The sequence below is a fragment of the Tupaia chinensis genome, unplaced genomic scaffold (assembly GCF_000334495.1).
Source record: "Tupaia chinensis unplaced genomic scaffold, TupChi_1.0 Scaffold000211_1, whole genome shotgun sequence".
In the NCBI taxonomy this organism is placed as follows: Eukaryota; Metazoa; Chordata; class Mammalia; order Scandentia; family Tupaiidae; genus Tupaia; species Tupaia belangeri.
Window position 1 is genome coordinate 145,068 of NW_006159686.1, and position 20,766 is coordinate 165,833.

Genomic DNA, 20,766 nt, shown 5'->3' on the forward strand with positions numbered 1-20,766 from the left:
CCCAGCGCTCCCCAGGGCCTCGCCGACGGAGAACGCACCGCGGCGCCCGCCGGCCTACCGAAGGGGCGCGGCCGCCGTACTACAACTCCCAGCGCTCCCCGCGGCCTCGCCGACGGCGCTGTCGGACAATGAAGATCTCGGCCTACTACACTTCGGAGAACTGACCTCGCCTCCTACCGTGCTGCTCTGCGACGACTACCATTCCCAGAGCCCACCGGGGCGCGCACGGGCCTAGCGAAGGGAGGTGTCTGCCCTGCTACAATTCCCTTAGGGCAGCTTGCGTCTTGGCTGAGGGTTTTAAAGGAGTGGCAGTTTGGGCCCAGTAGAGACACTAACGAACAATACCCGCTCCTGAACTCCTGTGGGCTTGGGATGACTTGGAGAGCAGTTTGACTTCTTCCTCAGCTCAATTTTTTCCTATTTATTCTCCCATCACTTTACACTTGTTGATTCTCAAATATCTTGCAACCCAAACTCCTCAGTATCTGCTTCTAGAGAACTTAAAACAGAGGTTGACTAATTGTTAGGAATATTTAGGTTGTAACAAACACAACTTGAACCAGGTGACACTAACAGGATAATTTATTAGGGGAATATTTGGGATAGCTCACAGAATTCAACAATCAAGGCATGAAAAGGGCAGGGATCTATCTGGACATCAAGACATGAACTAGGCATGGAGACACGATCACAACTGCTTCGATGGTTTCATTCTCTCATTGCAGATTATGTTTTCCCATGTGGTAGAAAACATAGCCATTGATAAGCACTCATGTTTAAATACACTTTCAGCTGCTAAGTTTTAAGATATGATCCCAGCTTTTGGGAAGCTTTCTAATAAAAAAGGTAAAGCATGCGATTGTTATCACAAAAATACATGGAAAGATGCCTGTTGGTTGACTGGCATTAACAAGGAATGAGGTCATTTCAGTTGCAGATTTGAAAAAGCATAAAATGAAAGACCACAAATCTGGAGGGACTGGAAGTATTTGGAAGATATCCATAAAACATTGTGTAGACAGAAAAAGTTTAGAAATGATGGGAATGAGATAGGCATGGGTTTGTATTTGTATAAAGTCCTTACATACCATAATGAGGGTGTAAAACTTCACAAAGAGCCACACGGTTTCTTTTTTTTGTTTAACTTGATTTACTTATTGTAATTTGATAGGAGAGGGACACAGAGAGTGAAAGAGAAAAAGGAGGATAGTGAGAAAGCAACCACCAGGTCTGGGATGTGAACTGTGGTTAGCCATATGGGAGTCCGATACCCTTAAACACCATGCCACGTGCTGACCCCAAGCCACACAGTTTAAACACGGGTATGTTTAATCCGAGCTGCATCTAAATGTAATCATGGGGACCAGCTCGTGGCATATTGATTGAGGCACTGGAATCCCATGTGGCGGACCACAGTTCAAGTCCCACACCTAGCAGCTTGAAAACTGTGCTGGGTGCATGGGGGTGTGTGCACAAAATCCCAATAGAATAGAGGAGAAGGGACTGAGGTATGGCCATCCCCCTGAGCGGTGATTTCTCCCTTTCCCTCTCACTGTCTCTGTCTCCAGCAAGCACACTTACCATATGGCAAAAACCTAAAACATTTAAAAATCAGTGTGTTAAGTGTGAAAAATGGATTAAAAAGAATGAAAGCAAGGTATAAGAAAACATGGATGTGCAAAGGCCATGGATATATTTATCAGCACTTAGGCTGGGGCTGTCCTGGATATTTGACAGCTTGCTGGTACCACATCTGTAGACTGACAAGCCCAATGAATTTGATATCCCAGTCGAGTGTTTCTAGAATTAATGACAAATGACTGAGGGGCCTGAAGTGTAGATTCCAAATATTTATTGACCTGATTTTGCTATTATTTTATGAATCTGGAGTTCTTTGGGTTTGTTTCATGTAGAGAATCTAAAAGTATTCTTTTGAAAAAAAAATTCAATATTTATTTAAGGTTTTTGCCATAGAGTGCATGCACTCACTGAGAGAGAAAGACAGTGGAAAAGTGAGCAATCATGCCCCACCCCCGCCTCCGCAGAGGGGATGGTTATGCCACAATCCCTTCTCCATTCTCCTCCTAGGATTCTGCACATGCATGCAAACGTGCCTGGTGTGATTTTCAGGGCACCAGGTAGAGGATTTGAAATAAAGTTTTTAGAACTTTATTTTTATTTGACCAGAGAGGGACAGAGAGAGGGGGAAAGTGAGAGAGCAAGCTGCCAGGTCCAAGACTTGAACCACAGACAGTCATTTGGGAGTCCAGCACCTTAACCACCACACCAACTGCCAGCACTCCCTCCATGGCATTTCTTAATGAGATTTTTGAAGGTTTAGTCGCTAAGTTTTTTTTGTTTTTGAGAGGTTTTTGCTATAGGGCATATGTGCTCACCAGAAAGAGACAGAGACAGAAAGCAATAAATCACCCCCCGGGGGGATGGCCACACTACTATCTCTTGTCTTCCATTCCCCTCTTGGGATCTTAGGCATGCATGCATATGCACCCTGCATGAGTTTAAGCCACCGGGTCCAGGACTCGAACTGTGGTCAACTACATGGGAGTCCAGCAACATAGCCATTATGCCAACTGCTGGTCCTGAGTCTCTAAGTTTTGAGACCTGTCCCACAGTTACCTTCTGCTTAGCTCTTCTTTGTAAGCTCTGAAAGTTATTTGTGGATCTATTTGTTCCAGATATTTTGGTTTAAGAACACTTTGAGGGGGACCAAAGTGTCTGTCTCATTCTGTCTTTCTGGTGAGCACAGGTGCCCTATAGCAAAAATCCCCCCCCCCCAAAAAAAAAAAAAAAACTCTCTCTAAATATGAGGTCAGCAGATGGCATAATGGTTAAGTTGCTGGTCTCTCACTTAGTCGACAGTGGTTCCAGTCCTCTACCCAGCAGCTTAAAACTGACACTAGGCATGTGTGTGTGCGTACACAAAATCCTGAGAGAAAAATAAAGAATGGATTGCAGCAGGGCCATCCTCTCTGACGGGTGATTTCTTGCTTCCTGTCCCTCAGGAGTGTGCATGTGCCCTATATCAAAAATCGAAAACAAACAAGGCCAGCAGGTGTTTTGGTGGCTGAGGTACTAGATTCCCACATGGCCAACCATGGTCCTAGACCTGGCAGCTTGCTTTCCTTTTCTTTCTCTCTCCAGTCAAATTAAAAAAAAAAAAAAAACTTTCTCTCTCCAATAAAATTAAAAAAAAAAAAAAAAAAAAAAAAAACAAATGGAATTAAATAAATAAATATTTTTTTAAAATAAGAAAAAAATACATGCAGGGCCAGTATGTGGCATGGTGGTTAATAAGACACTTGACTCCCACATGGCCAATGGTGGCTTAAGTTCCGGATCTGAGGGACCAGTAGGTGGCAAGGTGGTTAAGGCACTGGACACTCCCTTATGTCCAACCATGTTTCAAGTCCCAGACCTGGGGGCTTGCTTTCTCACTTTCCCTCTCTCTCTGATCCTCTGGTGAGCAAATTAAAACATAATGCTTTTTTAAAAATACCATATAAATTGTTCTTTGTAGAACTGTACATCGTATCAGGTGAGTAGAAGAAACTCAGTAGTGAAGAAGGACCATGCTTCCTGTACTTGGCCTTCTTTAATTGTTTTTAAAAATTGGGGGGGGGGCAGGAAGTGTCGTGGTAGTTAAGGGCGCTGGACTCCCACATGGTTGACTGTGGTTCGAGTCTCAGACCTGGTGGCTTGCTTTCTCACTTTGTGTATGTCTCTCTCTCTCTGTCCCTCTTTGGTCAATTTAAATAAATAAAGTAAAATTCTTAAAAAAAAAAAAAATTAGGGGGAGACAAGCAGATGGCATAATGGTTACATCCATTGCTGGACTACCACGACTGACCATGATACGAGTTCCGGGCTAAAAGACGAAGTTCATGCAGGATATATGTACTTGTGTGTACCCAAATTGCCAAGGGGAGAATGGAGGAGAAGAACTACAGCATGGCCATCCCCCCTTGGGGCGGGGGTGTGTGTGTTTCTCATTTTCTGTCTGTCTTTCTCACAAGTGCATGCATTCTATATCAACAATATATTTTTTTTTAATTTCTGTTATTGGGGACCAGCAGGTGGTGTAGTGGTTAAGGTGCTGGATACTCCCACATGGCTGACCACGGTTCAAGTCCCAGACCTGGTGGCTTGCTGTCTCGCTTTCTCTCTTTGTCTCTCTGTGTCTCTCTTCGATCAAATTTTTAAAAAAATAAATGAATAACTAACTAAAATTAAATAATTCTTTAAATTTTATTTTTTGTTATAGGGTCCATGCTCTCACCAAAGAGAGCAAGAAAACACCTCTGAGAGGAAGCAGGTAAAGAAAGGTAAAGTGGTAAATCATCTCCCAGGGGGTATGGCTACACTGTGTTCCCTTCTACATTCTCCTCTCAGGACTTTGGGCATTCATGCACATATGCCTCGCATGTTTTTCAGGCCACCAGGTTTGGGATTCAGACCATACCACTTAAAATATGAGGTCCATCAACTTAACTTCTGGGTGACCAGTGCACCCTTTAGTGTTTTTATCCCAATGTATCTTACTGTGTTACACAGTCCCATAAATAAACCCAGTATAAAACTTTCTTCTTGAATGGGGGTAGAAATCAATGAGGGGAAAGATGGAAAAACATTTCTGTGGTTTACCAAGGTAATTTCAAAAACAGACACTAAAGAATGTCTATTGCAGGGACCAGCAGGTGGCATGGTGGTTAAGGCACTGGACACTCCCACATGGCAGACCACGGTTCAAGTCTTGGAACTGGAGGCTTGCTTTCTCACTTTCCCCTCTCATTCTCTGTGTCTCTCTCTTTCTACTCAAATTAAAATAAATGGATGAATAAATAAAATTAAATTTTAAAAAATCTTTAAAAAAATGCCTATTGCAGAATAAAATCTACTTTAGCTAAGGGTGGCTCATGTACATTGAAAGGAAAGCATGTTTATTTTATGTAAGTCCCCAACAGGAAGTTTCCTACACAGTCAATGCAATGGGTGAAAGAAGGTAAAACACAAAGATTTCAAATGATGAAAAGTAGAAGACTTGTTTGCTAATACTTGTCCAGGAATCACAGAAATTCGCAAGAAGGCAAACTGGGCTTCCTTGAAGATGTCGGAAGTATTTTTTCACCACAAAGTGGTCTAAATTTACATCTTATTAACAGTGACTCTTGCTGGCCTGTACAGGCAGCTATGCTATAAACTCCATCTTCTAGACTCCTGAAATATTCAGACAAGAAGCCATTTTAAAGCTGAGGAGTGTCCTGGCCTGTTCAGGGAAGCTATGCTCTAAACTCCATCTTCTAGACTCCTGAAAATATTCAGATAAGTGGAGGAGATATTTTGTCACAGAAAGACTACAAACTACCACAGAGGCACAAGAAACATGAGAAATGAAGAAAATATATCTCCCCTAAGGGAAAATAACAATCCCTCATCATCCACAGACAGTACTATAGAACTCGTGAAAATGTCTGATAAATAATTCAAAATATCCATAGTGACAAAACTAAACAAGATGCAAGAGCTGAGAAATAATTCCAGAAGATGCAGAGGAAAAGAGACGAGTTTCAGGAAGTGTGGAAGTTCTTCTATGACCTGAAAGATGAAATACACACCATAAAATCAAATGGAGCTATTAGTGATGAAGGTTGCCATTCAGGAAGTCAAAACCTCCCTCAAAATTATTAAAAGCAGGGAACAGCAGTTAGTGTAATGGCTATGTCGCTAGACTCCCATGTAGTCGACTGCATTTCGAGTTCTGGACCTGGTGACTTAGACTCACGCCGGGTGCGTGTGCGTGCATGCCCAGGATCCTGAGAGGAGAATGGAAGAGAATTGCAGCGTGGCCATCCCTCTGGGGAGTGATTTCTCATTTTCTGTCTCTCTGTCTTTCTGGCGAGCACACGCACCCTATAGCAAAAACCTCTCTCTCAAAAAAAAAAAAAAAAAGTATTAAAAGCAGATTCGTCCATGCAGAAAATCAAATCTTGGATATTGAAGGCAAAACTTCTGATCTAGAAAAAAAAATAATAATAATTAAAAAAAAGAGAATACTGTACAAGAAATACTAGACAGCATTAAGCGTCCAAACATCTGGATAATCTGTATCCCAGAAGGTGAGGAAACTAATAAGGACATTGATAATCTACCCCATGAAATCTTGGAAGAAAACTTTCCAAATCTAGAGAGACATTCAAATATCTGGACACATGAAAAACAAATACTATTAGAATCAACCCAAGAAGATCTTCAAGGCACATCATAGCCAGACTGGCCAAATCTACAAAGACAAGATACTAAAATTGGCAAGAGAGAAACATAAGGTTACTGGAACCAGCAGTTAGCGTGAGGGCTGTTGCTGGACTCCCATGTACTCGAACACGGTTCAAGTCCTGGATTCGGTGGCTTAAAACTCATGCCAGGGGCAGAAGAATTTTTGATTTTTTTTTCTTTTTTTGTTGTTTTTCTCTGTCTCGTTTTCTTTTTTCTTGTCTCTTCACTCTCCAATATCCTTTCAGTGTGTTTTTAGACAGATCTAAGATCACTGTAGCTAAACATTCAAATACTAATAGGGTTGAAATATTCCCCACTATCTTCTGAATCTGCTGCACCAGCAAGCACAATAGAACAGCAAAGAGATTCTGGATCACCTCTGTCTGCTTGCTCCTTAACATTAAGGCTGAACCTCCAGAATTTGAAAGAAAACACAACATTCATCAGATGACAAGAAATCACCGCCGGATCACGAGAAACATGGGAAAACAAGAAAATACCTCTCCTCCTAGGGAAAAGAGTAACTCTTCATCCACAAGCAGTTCGGTGAAAATCATGGAAATGTCTGATAAGGAATTCAGATCATTCATAATGTCTAAGCTAACAGAGATGGAAGAGAAGAGAGATAATGAACTACTAAAGAGAAAGGAGAAAGAGATTGACGAGTTCCAAGAGATGAGGAAATTCCTGCAAGATCTAAAAGTGGAATTACACACTTTACAAAAGACTCAAACCGAACTGCTAGAGATGAAGTCTATAATACAAGAAGTCAAAATCTCCCTGGAAAGCATTAAAAGCAGACTAGATCATTCAGAAAATAGAATCTCAGATGTAGAGGAGAAAATGGCTGGCCTAGAAAAATCCACCATGAAGGCTGAGAAAATGGCACAAAAATTTGAGAATAATATGCGAGAAGTACTGGATACCATCAAACGTCCAAATATCCGGATAATTGGCATTCCAGAAGGTGAGGAAACCCATAAGGGCATTGATAATCTATTCCAGGAAATCCTGCAAGAAAACTTTCCAAACCTAGAGAGGCATTCAAAGATCCAGTCCCAGGAAATACAACGGACCCCAAATAGAATCAACCCTAGAAGATCTTCTCCAAGACACATTATAGCCAGGTTGACCAAAACTGCAGACAAAGACAAGATACTAAGATTAGCAAGAGAAAAACATCAAGTTACCTACAAAGGACATCCCATCAGGCTAACAGCAGATCTCTCATCAGAAACAATAAAAGCGAGGAGAGAATGGGAAAATATATTCCAAGTGTTAAGAGAGAAGCAGTTTCAGCCAAGAATACTGTATCCGGCAAGATTATCTTTCAGGTGGGAAGAAAAGACAAGAACATTCTCAGATAAACAAAACCTGAAAGAATTTACCAGCACCAGACCAGACCTCCAAGAAGTTCTCAAGGATGTGCTGTATCAGGAAAACTAAACGCAGATACATGGAAATAAGAGTCCAAAAACTGAGAAAGTAGCTAACTTAATCATAGGGACAAGTCTGGAGTTGAATACTATATCCCAGAATTTAATCAGGAAAATTGAACCAGAACAGAAGATAAAAGTATATGAGACTGATAGGTTCATGCACCTACCATTTGAACAGAATCCTAACCTGTTTCCGGGCTTTAAGCAAAGTTCCTTGGCGGTTCTTTGATTTAAGTTAAAACTGGTTTTCTTAGTAGTAACGAGGGAACTCACCTTTGAAAGTAGTCAGGTTATGTAGGAAATTGTGTGATCAATGCAATGTGGGTGGGAAGGGAATGGAGGACAATTTTGGACACTAGAGGTGGTGTGAGAGGAGGGTGGGAAGGGACAGAGGGTCAGAAAGAGGGGTGGAATTAATTCTAGCAACTAGAAGTGGAAATTTATATTTTTTGTAATGTGCATGATTGAGTCACTATGCAGTGTGTACTGGATGGGAGATCGCATTTTGTGTGCTGTGATGATGCCTAGAGAAGGAATGTAAATTGAGTTACAAAAAAGAGTTTCAGGAAAACAAAATATATCTATTCAATGACTGCAGTAGGATATGTAGCCCCAGTTAGGTGCTAATTTATAGGATGCGTAAAGTTAGACTTGTGCTCATGGAAATGTGTGTGTCACATATGTTTGCTAGGAGGGTATTTGGATTGATGAGGGTCTTTGGTGATTCAATAAAATGTTGGGGGGAAAATGGTATAGAAATAGATAACAGAGACAGTGTGGGAGGAGAACAGGAGGTGGCAGAGGGTAAGAGAGAGGGAACCAAGGATGGGGGAGAAAAAGCAAAACATACAGAAAACAAGAAATGGAAGATCATTTGCTAATAATAACATGTTTGTTGATGTGCTTGATTGAGACAATATACAGTGTACTCTGGATGGAAAATCTCATTGTGTATGCTGTAATGATGTACAGTGAATGAATGCAAATAAATTGGAAAAAAAAATAATAAATGCCATTAAATGACTGCCAATAATGTAAAAAAAAAAAAAAAAAACCTCACGCCAGGCACATGTGCATGCATGCCCAAGATCCCAAGAGGAGAAGGGAGAAGGGAATGCAGTGTGGTCATCCCCCCTGGGGGGTGATTTCTCACTTTCTGTCTCTCTGGTGAACACACATACTCTATAGCAAAAACCTCTCCAAAAGAAAAAGGAAAAAAAGAAATGTAAGGTTACTTAAAAAGGTTAGCCAATCAGGCTAACCTCAGACCTCTCATCGGAAACAATGTGAGGAAGGAAAGAATGGGAAAACATTTTCAAAGTGTTAAGTGAAAAACAGTTTCAACCAAGAATTCTATACCCAGCAAGATTATCTTTCATATAGACAGAAATGATAAAAACATTCTCAGATAAACAAGACCTGAAAGAATTTGCCAAAAGCAGACCCACTCTTCAAGAAGTTCTGAAAGGAGTGCTGTACCAGGAAAACTAAAGACACATACAGAAATAAGAGAACAAAAGGCAACCAAGAAAATGACCAATGTAATGCAAGGGACAAGAAATATCAATAATAACGCGGAATGTTAACTTCCACGATTTAAACAGAAACATTGGAACACAATAACACTGCAAATTCAACAGAAGAGAGCTGAACGTAAGACTGAACTGGCAAAATAGGATTTTATGACTTTTTGAGTGAAACATTACTGTTTTTTTTTTTTACTATGCTTTGTATTCCCAATTTAAGCATTTTACTTTCTTTTAAGTTGTTGAGAGGTGCAGCATGTTAAAATATTTTTGTTCTTCTAAATGAAAACAAACTTTTCTTCCTTCATGACCACTCTGTAATTGGAAAATATTTGGGAGTATTCTCATTTTGTGGCAGAAGGGTATAAGTTCAATAATGCCTGTTGTGTTGAATCAGAAATTGGAAATATTCATTATTGGACAGGGCTTTAACTGGAATGTCATACTTGAAGATTAATCAGAAAACTATGGAACTAAGGTGGATCTCAAGTAAGCCAACAGAAGCTCTTAGAAAGAAGGCCTGGCACCATATAGTTCTGTCTGGCAGAGAGGATTAGAGAAGACATATGAAAGAATTTATAACATAAACTAACCTGGATTCTTACAGCCTAGCATTGTAATCAGTTAGAGACTGCAAAAGAGCAACCACATCAGAGGATTATCTTGAGAAAAACTTTGAAGGAAGAAAAAGTCTGATCTTTGCTAGCACCTGGCATATCACAGAATACTTGGTAGGCAGGGCAGAATTGAGAAGGTATATATGTGACTCATGTGCTGGGCATTTGCTTTTCAACAATTTGAGTAGTTGATATGTAAATATTTTCTCAAAAATATTTAAAACCATACTGTCTGTTATAGAGTCACAAACAAAATTATAAGAAATATTTTGAATATTGTCTTTACAATTTTGTATTTTGAAATTTTGAAAGTTGTTTATTAACTGTCAAGAACTATGGAGTACGAGCAAAAAAAATTTTTTTGGGGGGGAGAGGTTTGTGCTATAGGGCGCATGCACTAGCGAGAAAGACAGAGAGAGACAGAGAGACAGAAAGTGAGAAATCACCCCCCTCCCCCTGTGGGGATGGCCACATGGCAATCCCTTCTCCTACATTCTCCTCTCGGGATCTTGGGCATGCATGCACACACACCTGGTGTGAGTTTAAGCCACCAAGTCCGGGACTCAAACCACGGTCGACTACATGGGAGTTCAGTGGCACAGCCTTTACACTAACTGCTGGTCCCATATAAAGACTGTTTTAAACTCTCTGTTTTCATATATATATATAAATGTGTGTGTGTGTAGACTGTTTTTGTTTGTTTGTTTTGTTTTGTTTTGTTTTTGTTTTAGGTTTTTGCCACAGGGTATGTGCACTTGCCAGAGACAAACAGAGAACAAGTGAGAAATCAACCCCTCTCCCCACAGGAATGGTCACACCACAATTCCTTCTCCATTCTTCTCTTGGGATTTCGGGCACACACACACACGTGCCTGGTGTGCTTTTCTAGGTACTGTGTCTAGGACTCAAGCTATAATCAGCCATGTGGGAATCCAGCACTTTACCCACCACACCACCTTCTGTCCCCCATTTTTTTTTTTTTTTGAAAGGTTTTCACTATAGGGCATGTACTCGCCAGACAGACAGAGAGAGACATAGAGACAGAAAGCAAGAAATCACCCGCCAGGGGGGATGGTAAAACCACAATCACCACAATCCCTTCTCCATGCTCCTCTAGGGATCTTGGGCATGCACTCACACACGCCCGGCATGAGTTTTAAGCCACCAGGTCCGAGACACGAACCGCGGTGGACTATGTGGGAGTCTACCGACATAGTCATTACACTAACTGCTGGTTCCCTGTCCCCCATTTTTTTAAAAAAAGTTATATGAAATTTCAAAAACATAAGAACAGCACAAAGTTTCCATAGTATTTTATCATAGTAATTTTGGTTAATAGGGTCTTGCCACAGGGCACATGCTCTTACTGGAGACAGAGAGAGACAGTGAGGAAAAGTAAGAAATCACCCCAAGGAGAATGGCTACACCACAATCCCCTCTTTTTCACTCTCCTCGTGGGACTCTGGGCACACACAAACAAGTGTCCAGCATGGTTCTCAAGCCACCAGGCCTGGGACCCAAACTAGTTGGCCAAATGAGAAAAGAGCATGCCAATCCCCATGACATCTGCTGACCCCTTATCATAGTAAATTAAGTTGTAGGGGCAAGCAGATGGCATAGGAGTTATGGGACTGGACTCCCCCATGGTAAACTGTGATTCAAATCCCAGACCTGGCAACTTGAAATTCATGTCAGGCATACGTGAATGCATGCCCAAAATCCCAAGACAAGACTAGAGAAGGGATTGCAGTGTGGCCATCTCCCCTGGGGAGTAATTTTTCACTTTCTGTCTCTCTGGTGAGCGCACATGCACCATGGCAAAAACCTCAAAAAAAATTTTTTTTAAAGTTGATCTTGTGCTACAGAGTACTTAAGATATACACACATGTGAGGTAAGCAGGGAGTGTAGTGGTTGAGCTGCTGGACTCCTGACCAAAGTTTAAGTCTCAGACCCAGCAGCTTGAAATTCACATCAGGCACATGTGTGTCTATATAACTAAAATTCAGAGAGGAGAATGTAGAAGATATTGTGGTGTGGCCTTTCCCCCAGGCATGATTTCTCACTTTGTCTCTTTCAGTGAGCGCATGCACACACATTTATATACATAATACGTATGTGTATATATATGAATGATGTGTGGTGACATCTTTCATCTCACTAAATGAGAATCTGCAGTGCTTTCATTTAGTTTAAGTGTTGAGTGCTATAGTTTACTCGCCTATCCTCTGCTCATTCTTATCATGAATCACTATTGCTATTCTGTGGTACCTGCATTTATATACTTATTAACAGGATCATATATAAACTGCTTCTCAGACTTTAGGGTACAGAAAATTTGGTTTCAGCTACTGAGGAGAAAGATAAGAGACCACCTATATATGAAAACAAGAAGGAAAAAGGAAAGTGGCATTATTACTTAAGCAAATTATTTGGTGATAAGTATCCATTTTTATAATACTGTTAACACAGAAAAGCCAGTGGTGGGACCAGCAGTTAGCGTAATGGCTATGTCACTGGACTCCCATGTAGTCGACTGCGATTCGAGTCCCGGACCTGGTGGCTTAAATTCACGCAGGGCGCATGTGCATGCATGCGTGCCCAAGATCCTGAGAGGAGAATGGAGGAGAGGGGATTGCAGTGTGGCCATCCCCCCTGGGGGGTGATTTCTCCCTTTCTGTCTCTCCTGGCTGTCTGTCTGGTGAGCACACGCGCCCTATAGCAAAAACCTCCACACGCACACACACAAAAGAGCCAGTGGTATATTCTGTCTTGACGAAATCAGAGGCACCATCAAGTATAAGCATCTTGTGCTCTCAACTACATTAAATTACCATGCACAATTCAAAAATATAAAACATCATGTGACACAGGAAAATAATCCATAAATACCACTAGGACATTTCTTCACATTAGTTTATTCACATAGTTTTAAAATTTCATTATTATGAGTGAACATCTGTCAACCATTTAGAACTGGGCATTTTTGGTACCTGTGTTAAAGTGTACAGTTTCCCTTCATGTCATTATTTCTAGGGAAACATGTTTTCAATGTCTTTTTAAAAGTTTATACACAGTGTTAATTCTTCAAAATATAACATAATTGAGTTACTTGGTGAAGACTGTTCCATATTTAGTCATCCTAGAGTTTCATTCCAAAGGTATTTTATAATTACAAGCTGTCATTTCTTGGTAAAAATGTTGCCTCACTTTGCTGTAACTGTGAGGATACCCCTCATCCCTGGTAGAAATATTTCTAAAAGCTAAGATCTGACCTTAGGAAGCCTTTCAGATATTCAAAGGATTCCTCTTTGCTGTGAATTTTATACTATGTAAGGCTTAACTATGGGTTGGAAGGTTTCTGAGATCCACTGCATCCATAGGTTCAGTTTTACTCTATGGGTTCTAATGTAAGCATGCATACCTGCTGTGCACACTCCTTTTATAATCTCAGTCACAGAATTCCTACCAGACTATATACTCTGAAATACAACATTATGTGGCTAATACCCAAAATCTGTTTACCATTACTGCATTTTCTCAAGTATGATTTCTGTTCAAGATGTATATTAATTGCATTCCTAGGATTTCTTTATTATATGAGTTCTCTGATGATTAATGAGTTGTGACTTCTGTGAGAAGGCTTTCCCACACTCATTACAATGAAAAGGTTTCTCTCCTGTATGGATTCTCTGATGATTAACAAGCTGTGACTTCTGAGAAAATGCTTTCCTGCATTCACTGCATCCATACGGTTTCTCACCTGTGTGTGTCCTCTGATGTGGTATAAGGTGTGACTTCCGAGAGAAGGATTTGCCACATTCCCTGCATGCAAAGGGTTTCTCCCCTGTATGTATTCTCTGATGATTAATGAGACTTGACTTCTCCCTAAAGGCTTTCCTACATTCATTGCATTGATAAGGCTTTTCTCCTGTATGAGTTCTCTGATGTCTAATTAACTCTGACTTGTCAAAGAAAGCTTTTCTACAAAGACTGCATTCATAGGGTTTTTCTCCTGTGTGAATCCTCTGATGAGTATTCAGCTGTGACTTCTGAGAAAAAGCCTTTTCACAGTCCCTGCATTCATAGGGTTTTTCTCCAGTGTGAGTTCTCTGATGAGTTGCAAGACTTGACTTCTCTCCAAAGGCTTTCCCACATTCAGTGCATTCATAGGGTTTTTCTCCTGTATGTGTCCTCTGATGTGATATGAGATGTGACTTCTGACAAAAGGCTTTCCCACATTCACTGCATACATAGGGTTTTTCTCCTGTATGAATCCTCTGATGATTAGTGAGACTCAGTTTCTCACTGAAAGCTTTCCCACATTCACTGCATTCGTAGGGCTTTTCTCCTGTATGAGTTCTTTGATGTCTAACAAGCTGGGATTTCATGCTGAAGGCTTTCCCACACTTACTACACACAAAAGGCTTTTCTCCTGTGTGTGTCATCTGATGTGATATGAGGTGTGACTTCTGGGAGAAGGCCTTCCCACACTGAATGCATCCATGGGGCTTCTCCCCTGTATGGGTCCTCTGATGATTAATGAGACTTGACCTTTCTCTAAATGCCTTCCTGCATTCACTGCATTCATAAGGTTTCTCTCCAGTATGAATTGTCTGATGTCTAATGAGCTCTGATTTCTCAAAAAAGGCTTTTCTACAATCACTACATCCATAGGGTTTTGTTCCTGTATGAGTTCTGTGATGTGTAACAAGTTGTGACTTCCTACTGAAGGCTTTTCCACACTCCCTGCACTCAAAAGGTTTCTCTCCTGTATGAATTCTCTGATGATTAATAAGATTTGATTTTTCACTAAAGGCTCTCCCACATTCACTGCATCCATAGGGTTTTTCTCCTGTGTGTGTCCTCCAATGTGATATGAGATGTGACTTTCGGGAAAAGGCTTTTCCACATTCACCACATTCATATGGTTTTTCTCCTGTATGTGTCCTCTGATGGGATGTGAGTTGTGACTTCTGGGAGAAAGCTTTCCCACACTGGCTACAATCATATGGTTTTTCTCCTGTGTGAGTTCTGTGATGTGTCATAAACTGTGACTTCTGGGGAAAGGTTTTCCCACAGTTACCACAGCCATAAGCTATTTCTCTTAGATGTCTGCTCTGATGTTTAATGAGACTTGTCTTCCTACTGAAGCGTTTCCTACATTCACTGCATTCATAGAGTTTCTCCCCAAAACGAGTCCTGTGATATATGACAATCTGTGACTTTTTATAGATATCTTTATCATATGTATCACCTTCATAGTATTTTAACCAAGGATCAGTATCCTCAGGTTTGGTATGGAGAAAGAATTTATCAAAGACACTGAAGTCATTTGATTCCATTTTTCCATGATCTGTTTTTGGAATAAGCAAATCTAAATGATGTTTCAAAATCAGTCCATCTAAGTCACCTTCACTGTTTGATTTCCTTAATGGAACAAAGTTCATGCTCAGATTGAATTTTTTCCAAAATGCATCACATTCATGCCCTTTTTTCCCGTTTTTAAGCTTGTTATGATTATCCGGGTGCCATGTCAGGCAATGATCTACTTGCAAGACTTCTTCTATAAGGGAAACAAAAATATCTGTTTGGTTGTGCTTCCTGAATAAAAAAACTAGAAATGCTAAAGCTGAGGGGTTGACTGCTTTTAAAGACTTAGTTTCCTAGCCTGACATAAGTCCCAAGTATAATGCCTACCTCCTAGGTACTGAACAAAAAAAGAAATGTTGACAACAGGAACAATATGATAGAATGAATCATCTTTGTTTTCAAATATAAATTTATGAAGTGGGTACAGAATGTGAGAACAAAAGGGGTAATGAAGATAAAAAGAAAGGAGGTGGGGCCAGCAGGTAGCATAGTGATTGAGATGCTGGACTCCCACATAGCCAACAATGGTTTGAGTCCCAATCCAGAGGCTTGAAATTCATGCTGGGCACATGTGCATGCATTCCCACAATCCTGAGAAGAGAATGAAGGAGAGAAGATTCCAGCATGGCCATCGTCCCTAGGAGGTGATTTCTCACTTTCTCTCTCTCTGGCTAATGCACTAGCCCTATAGTGAAACTCTCTTTAAAAAAAAAAAAAAAAGAAAAGAAAAGAAAAAAGAAACAAGAGGCTGCAAAAAGCAACTGAAGAATTACTCAGCACCTGAGTGTACATTACGTTCTGTGCAGCATGTGAGGTACTGGACACAAGAGAACAAAACAGATAACCTCTGCCATAATGAACCTTGCATTTAAATGGAAAAGAGAAAGAATAAATAGGTTGTATTAAAACATGACAAAATTGGAGCCAGCAGGTGGCGTGGTGGTTAAATCACTAGATCTCACATGGCTGTGCAGGTCAAGTCCTGGACCCGGCAGCCTGAAAAACAAACTGAGCACATGTGTGCCAAAAACCCAAGAGAAGAATGAAGAAAAGATTGTACTGTGGGCATCTAACCTGGGTGGGTTGATTTCTCACTTTACCTCTGTCTCTTTCTGGCAACCACATATGGTATAGCAAGAGAAAAATACACACTGTGGTATTATTATGTGTTATTAGTACAAATCAAGAATGACCCCTACATTTGGGATCTGGGCAATTCAGTCATGGTGTTAATAACTGAGTTGGGAGGGACATCAAGTAGTGTAGTGGTTAAGGTGCTGGACTCTGACATGGTTGACCACAGTTCGAGTCCTGGACCCAGAGGTATGAAACTCACACCAAGTGTGTGTGTGTGTGTGCATGCCCAAAATCCTGAGAGGAGTATGGAGAAGGGATTGTAGTGTGGCTATCCTCCCTGAGGGGTAATTTCTTACTTTCTCTCTCTGTCAATCCAGCAAGTGCACACACTCTGTAACAAAAATCTCTCAAAAAGATAAAATAATAGTACTAATAGAGTTGGGAAAAATAGAGGGAGAAAGAAGTCGGGAAGTTAATATCAAGACTCAAGGGACCAGCAGTTAGTGTAATGTCTATGTTGCTGGACTTGCACGTAGTTCACCATGGTTAGAATCCCTGACCTGGTGGCTTAAACTCACACTGGGCAGGTGTGTGTGCATGCCTAAGATCCCAAGAGGAGAATGGAGGAGAAGGGGTTGCGGCGTGGCCATTCTCACTGGGGGGAGATTTCTTGCTTTCTGTTTCTGTTTCTCTCTGTCTTTCTGGCGAGCGCATATGCCCTTTAGCAAAAACCTCTCAAAAACAAAACAAAACAAATGCTATTATAGACATATTAACGTGTTGTCTTTTTCTTTTACTTTGCTGTAGAACAGTTGTGTTCACAAGAGAGAGGCAAAGTGAGAAATCACCTCCCAGGTGGATGGCCATGCCACAATCCCTTCTCCATTCTCTCAGGATTTTGGGCACATACACATGTGCTTGACATAATTTTCAAGGACTGGTTCTGGAATTTGAATGGCGAAGTCGGCCATAAGGGATACCCATGTGGGATCTAGCTGCCTTAACCACCAACATATAATTTTCAGATATTGAAGAGTTTAAGCAAAATGATTATGAGGAAAGATGGGAGTACAAAACAAAGTATTCATAAAACAATGTCAAGTTACTTCTAATGCTGGGGAACCAGCAGTTGGCGTAATGGCTATGTCACTGGACTCCCACGTAGTCGACCGCGGTTTGCGACCCGGAACCGGTGGCTTAAAACTCATGCCAGGCATGTGTGCGGGTGTGCCCAAGATCCCAAGAGGAGAAATGGAGAAGGGATTGTGGCATGACCAACCCCCCAGGGGGTGATTTCTCGCTTTCTGTCTCTATGTCTCTCTCTGTCTGTCTGAGGAGCGCACACGCCCTATAGCAAAAACCTCTCAAAAAAAAAAAAAAAAGAAGGAAGTTACTTCTAATGCTATCACTAGTTAATAAATTAAGTACATATTTGAAATTATTATATACCTAACACAAAACTTTTCATTTGTCCTATAAGAAAAATAGGAGCAGGGAATTAACATTAAACTTGAATAAAACAAACCTAATTTTTTTTTATAAGTCACAGATTAGTTTATTTTTAACATCCATCATGCCATAAATTCATAGGGAATAGGTTCCAGAAGCTAAGGCTCCTTTCCATTGGTTCTCACAAAGTGGAGCAGGCTGGCTTTAGTTGAACCCAGGTAGCTTTCTCTTTGACTTCTTTCTTTTTCTGGTCATTTGCCTTCACACATTTTAGGAAGTTATCTCTGCTCTTAGAATGCTTAATATGCTTAATTCACACATTAATTCTCTTGGCAAGAATCTTGCACTTAGGAACCAGCAGTTAGCGTAATGGCTATGTTGCTGGACTCCCACGTAGTCAACCGCGGTTCGTGTCCTGGACCCGGTGGCTTAAAACTCACGCCGGGCGCGTGTGCGTGCGTGCCCAAGATCCCGAGAGGAGAATGGAGGAGAAGGGATTGCGGCGTGACCATCCCCCCTGGGGGGTGATTTCTCGCTTTCTGTCTCTATGTCTCTCTCTGTCTGGTGAGCGCACGTGCCCTACAGTGAAAATCTCTCCAAAAAAAAAAAAAAAAAGAATCTTGCACTTAACTTCTTTGTTCATAACAATGCCAACAGCATGCTGGGTAACACTGTAGACTCTTCCAGTTTTGCCATGGTAACATTTGTGGGCATTCCTTTTTGAATAGTACCCATTCCCTTGATGTCTACAATATCACCTTTCTTTTAGATTCAAATATATGTTGCCAAAGGAACCACTCCATGTTTTCTAAAAGGCCTAGAGAACATATATCGGGTGCCTCTCTTCTTTCCCTTTGTGTTCATCATTTTGGTTAATTACTGGAAGATGGCAGTTCCAGTCAAAAAACAAAAAAAAAAAAACCAACAAACCTAAATTTAAAAAGGGAAAAAAAGACCAGCAGGTGCTGCGGTGGTTAGGGTGTTGGACACATGGCCAATCATGATTCAAATCCTGAACCGGGTGGCTTGCTTTCTCTCTCTCTCTCTCTCTCTCTGGTCAAACTAAAATAAGTGAATGAATAATAAAATTAAATATTCTAAAAAGATAGGAATATCTTGGGGCCAGCAGGTGGCATGGTGGTTGAGGGTGCTGGACTCCAACATGGTTGACAGTGGTTTGAATCCAAGACCTTGTGGCTTGCTTTCTCTCTCTCCCCCTCTGGTTCAGTTAAAAATAAATAAAGTTAAATAAAATAATTCTTTAAAAAAATATATGAATGTCTTACATGTGCATTTATGACATATTCAAAACACATCCATTTTTTTTTTAAGAGATTTTTTTGCTATAGATCACATGTGCTCCCAAAGAGACAGAAAGTGAAAAACAGCCCACTTAGAGGGAATGGCCATGCTGCAATTCCTTTTCCTCCATTCTCCTTTCAGGATTTTGGGCATGCACACACAGAAGCCCAGCATGAGTTTCAAGCTGCCAGGCCCAAGACTCAAACGGGTGGCCATGTGGGAGTCCAGTGATATAACCATTATGCCACCTGCTGGTCCCAATACATCCACTCTTTATGTCACCTTCTCTGCTGTAGTCTTATCCATTATATGATCTCAGTGAAACACCCTAATTGGTTTCTTCGCTTCTATTTTCTATTCTATGGTTGTCTTGAGCTTTAAAAAGTATAAATCATCATTTTATCTTCATTTAAAAGGATCTGAATTGGGACCAACAGTTGGCATAATGGCTATTTCACTGGACTCCCACGTAGCAGACCACAGTTCAGGTCCTGAACCCAGTGGCTTAAACTCATGCCGGGCATGCATGTGTGTGTGTGTGTGTGTGTGTATGCCCAAGATCCTGAGAGGAGAATGGAGAAGGAATTGCAGTGTGGCCATCCCCCCAGAGGGTGATTTCTCCCTTTCTGTCTCTCTGTCTTTCTGGCAAGCACATGCACCCTTATAGCAAAAACCTCTCTAAAAAAAAAATTTTTTTTTAATTATCTGAATTAAATTTGTGTGTTGTGATGGTGTATAGTGAATTAATGTAAAAAATGAATAAATTAAAAAAAAATTATCTGAATTAATTCATTTAAAATTATCTGAATCAGGGACCAGAAGATGGAGTAATAGTTATGTCACTAGACTCTGTGACTTAAAACTCACACTGGGTGCGTGTATGTCCGTGCCCAAAATCCCAAATAGAGAAGGGAGAAGGGATTTTGGTATGACCATCCCCCCTGGGGGGTGATTACTTGCTTTCTGTCTCTTTGTCTTTTTCTGTCTCTCTGGTGAGCACATGTGCCCTATAGCAAAAATCTGTCTTAAAAAAATTATTTGGGCCACGAGTGGTGTGTTGGTTAAGGTGCCAGACTCACACATGGCTGATGATTATGGTTCGAGTCCCAGATCTGGCAGCTTGCTTTCTCATTTTCCAGCTCTCTGGTCCAATTAAAAATAACAAATAAAGTTAAGTAAATTATTTTTTTTAACTTATTTGAATTTTAATCAATCACAACTCCTTTCTATTACCTACACATCAACATATAATACAGTTCCTACCCCTCACAACCTCTCTATGTGTCCCTGGCAAACTAACCTCTAGTCATACGGACTTTCTTTCTATGCCTTAAAGTCACTGAGACTCTCTGGCATAAGACATTCATATTTGTCATTGCTCTTGGGGACATTTTCCACAAATTCATCACATAGCTTGCGTATTTCACATTCTTCACCTCTAGAACTGGCTTCTCCATATTGTTCCATTATGTACTAAATATCTGTTTTTATTTATTTATTTATTTATTTATTTACTTATTCATTTTAAAGAGAGATTTTTGGTATAGGATGCATGTGTTCACCAGAGAAATAGAAAGCAAGAAAATGACACCCTCCCCCACCCCCCCACAAGGAGGGATGGCCACTCCACAATCCCTTCTCATCCAGGGATTTTTTTTTTTTTTAAGAAAGTTTTTTTGTTATAGGGCACATTT

The 20,766-nt window shown here is 40.7% G+C and overlaps 1 protein-coding gene across 4 annotated transcripts in view; it reads right to left on the reverse strand.

Moving 5' to 3' along the window:
- The window catches only part of LOC102491132 (zinc finger protein 140), a 97,092-nt gene that overhangs the window by 15,729 nt on the left and 60,597 nt on the right, over positions 1–20,766 (reverse strand). For 2 of the 4 annotated variants that reach the window (XM_027771380.1, XM_014587388.2), the window contains exon 5: positions 12,640–15,437. In XM_027771380.1, the coding sequence (XP_027627181.1) occupies positions 13,453–15,437 (1,985 nt within the window). In that variant the 3' untranslated portion in view covers positions 12,640–13,452. Of the gene's footprint in view, positions 1–12,636; positions 15,438–20,766 lie in introns of those variants that run through there. The other 2 variants (XM_027771387.1, XM_027771381.1) reach the window with 2 other exon arrangements.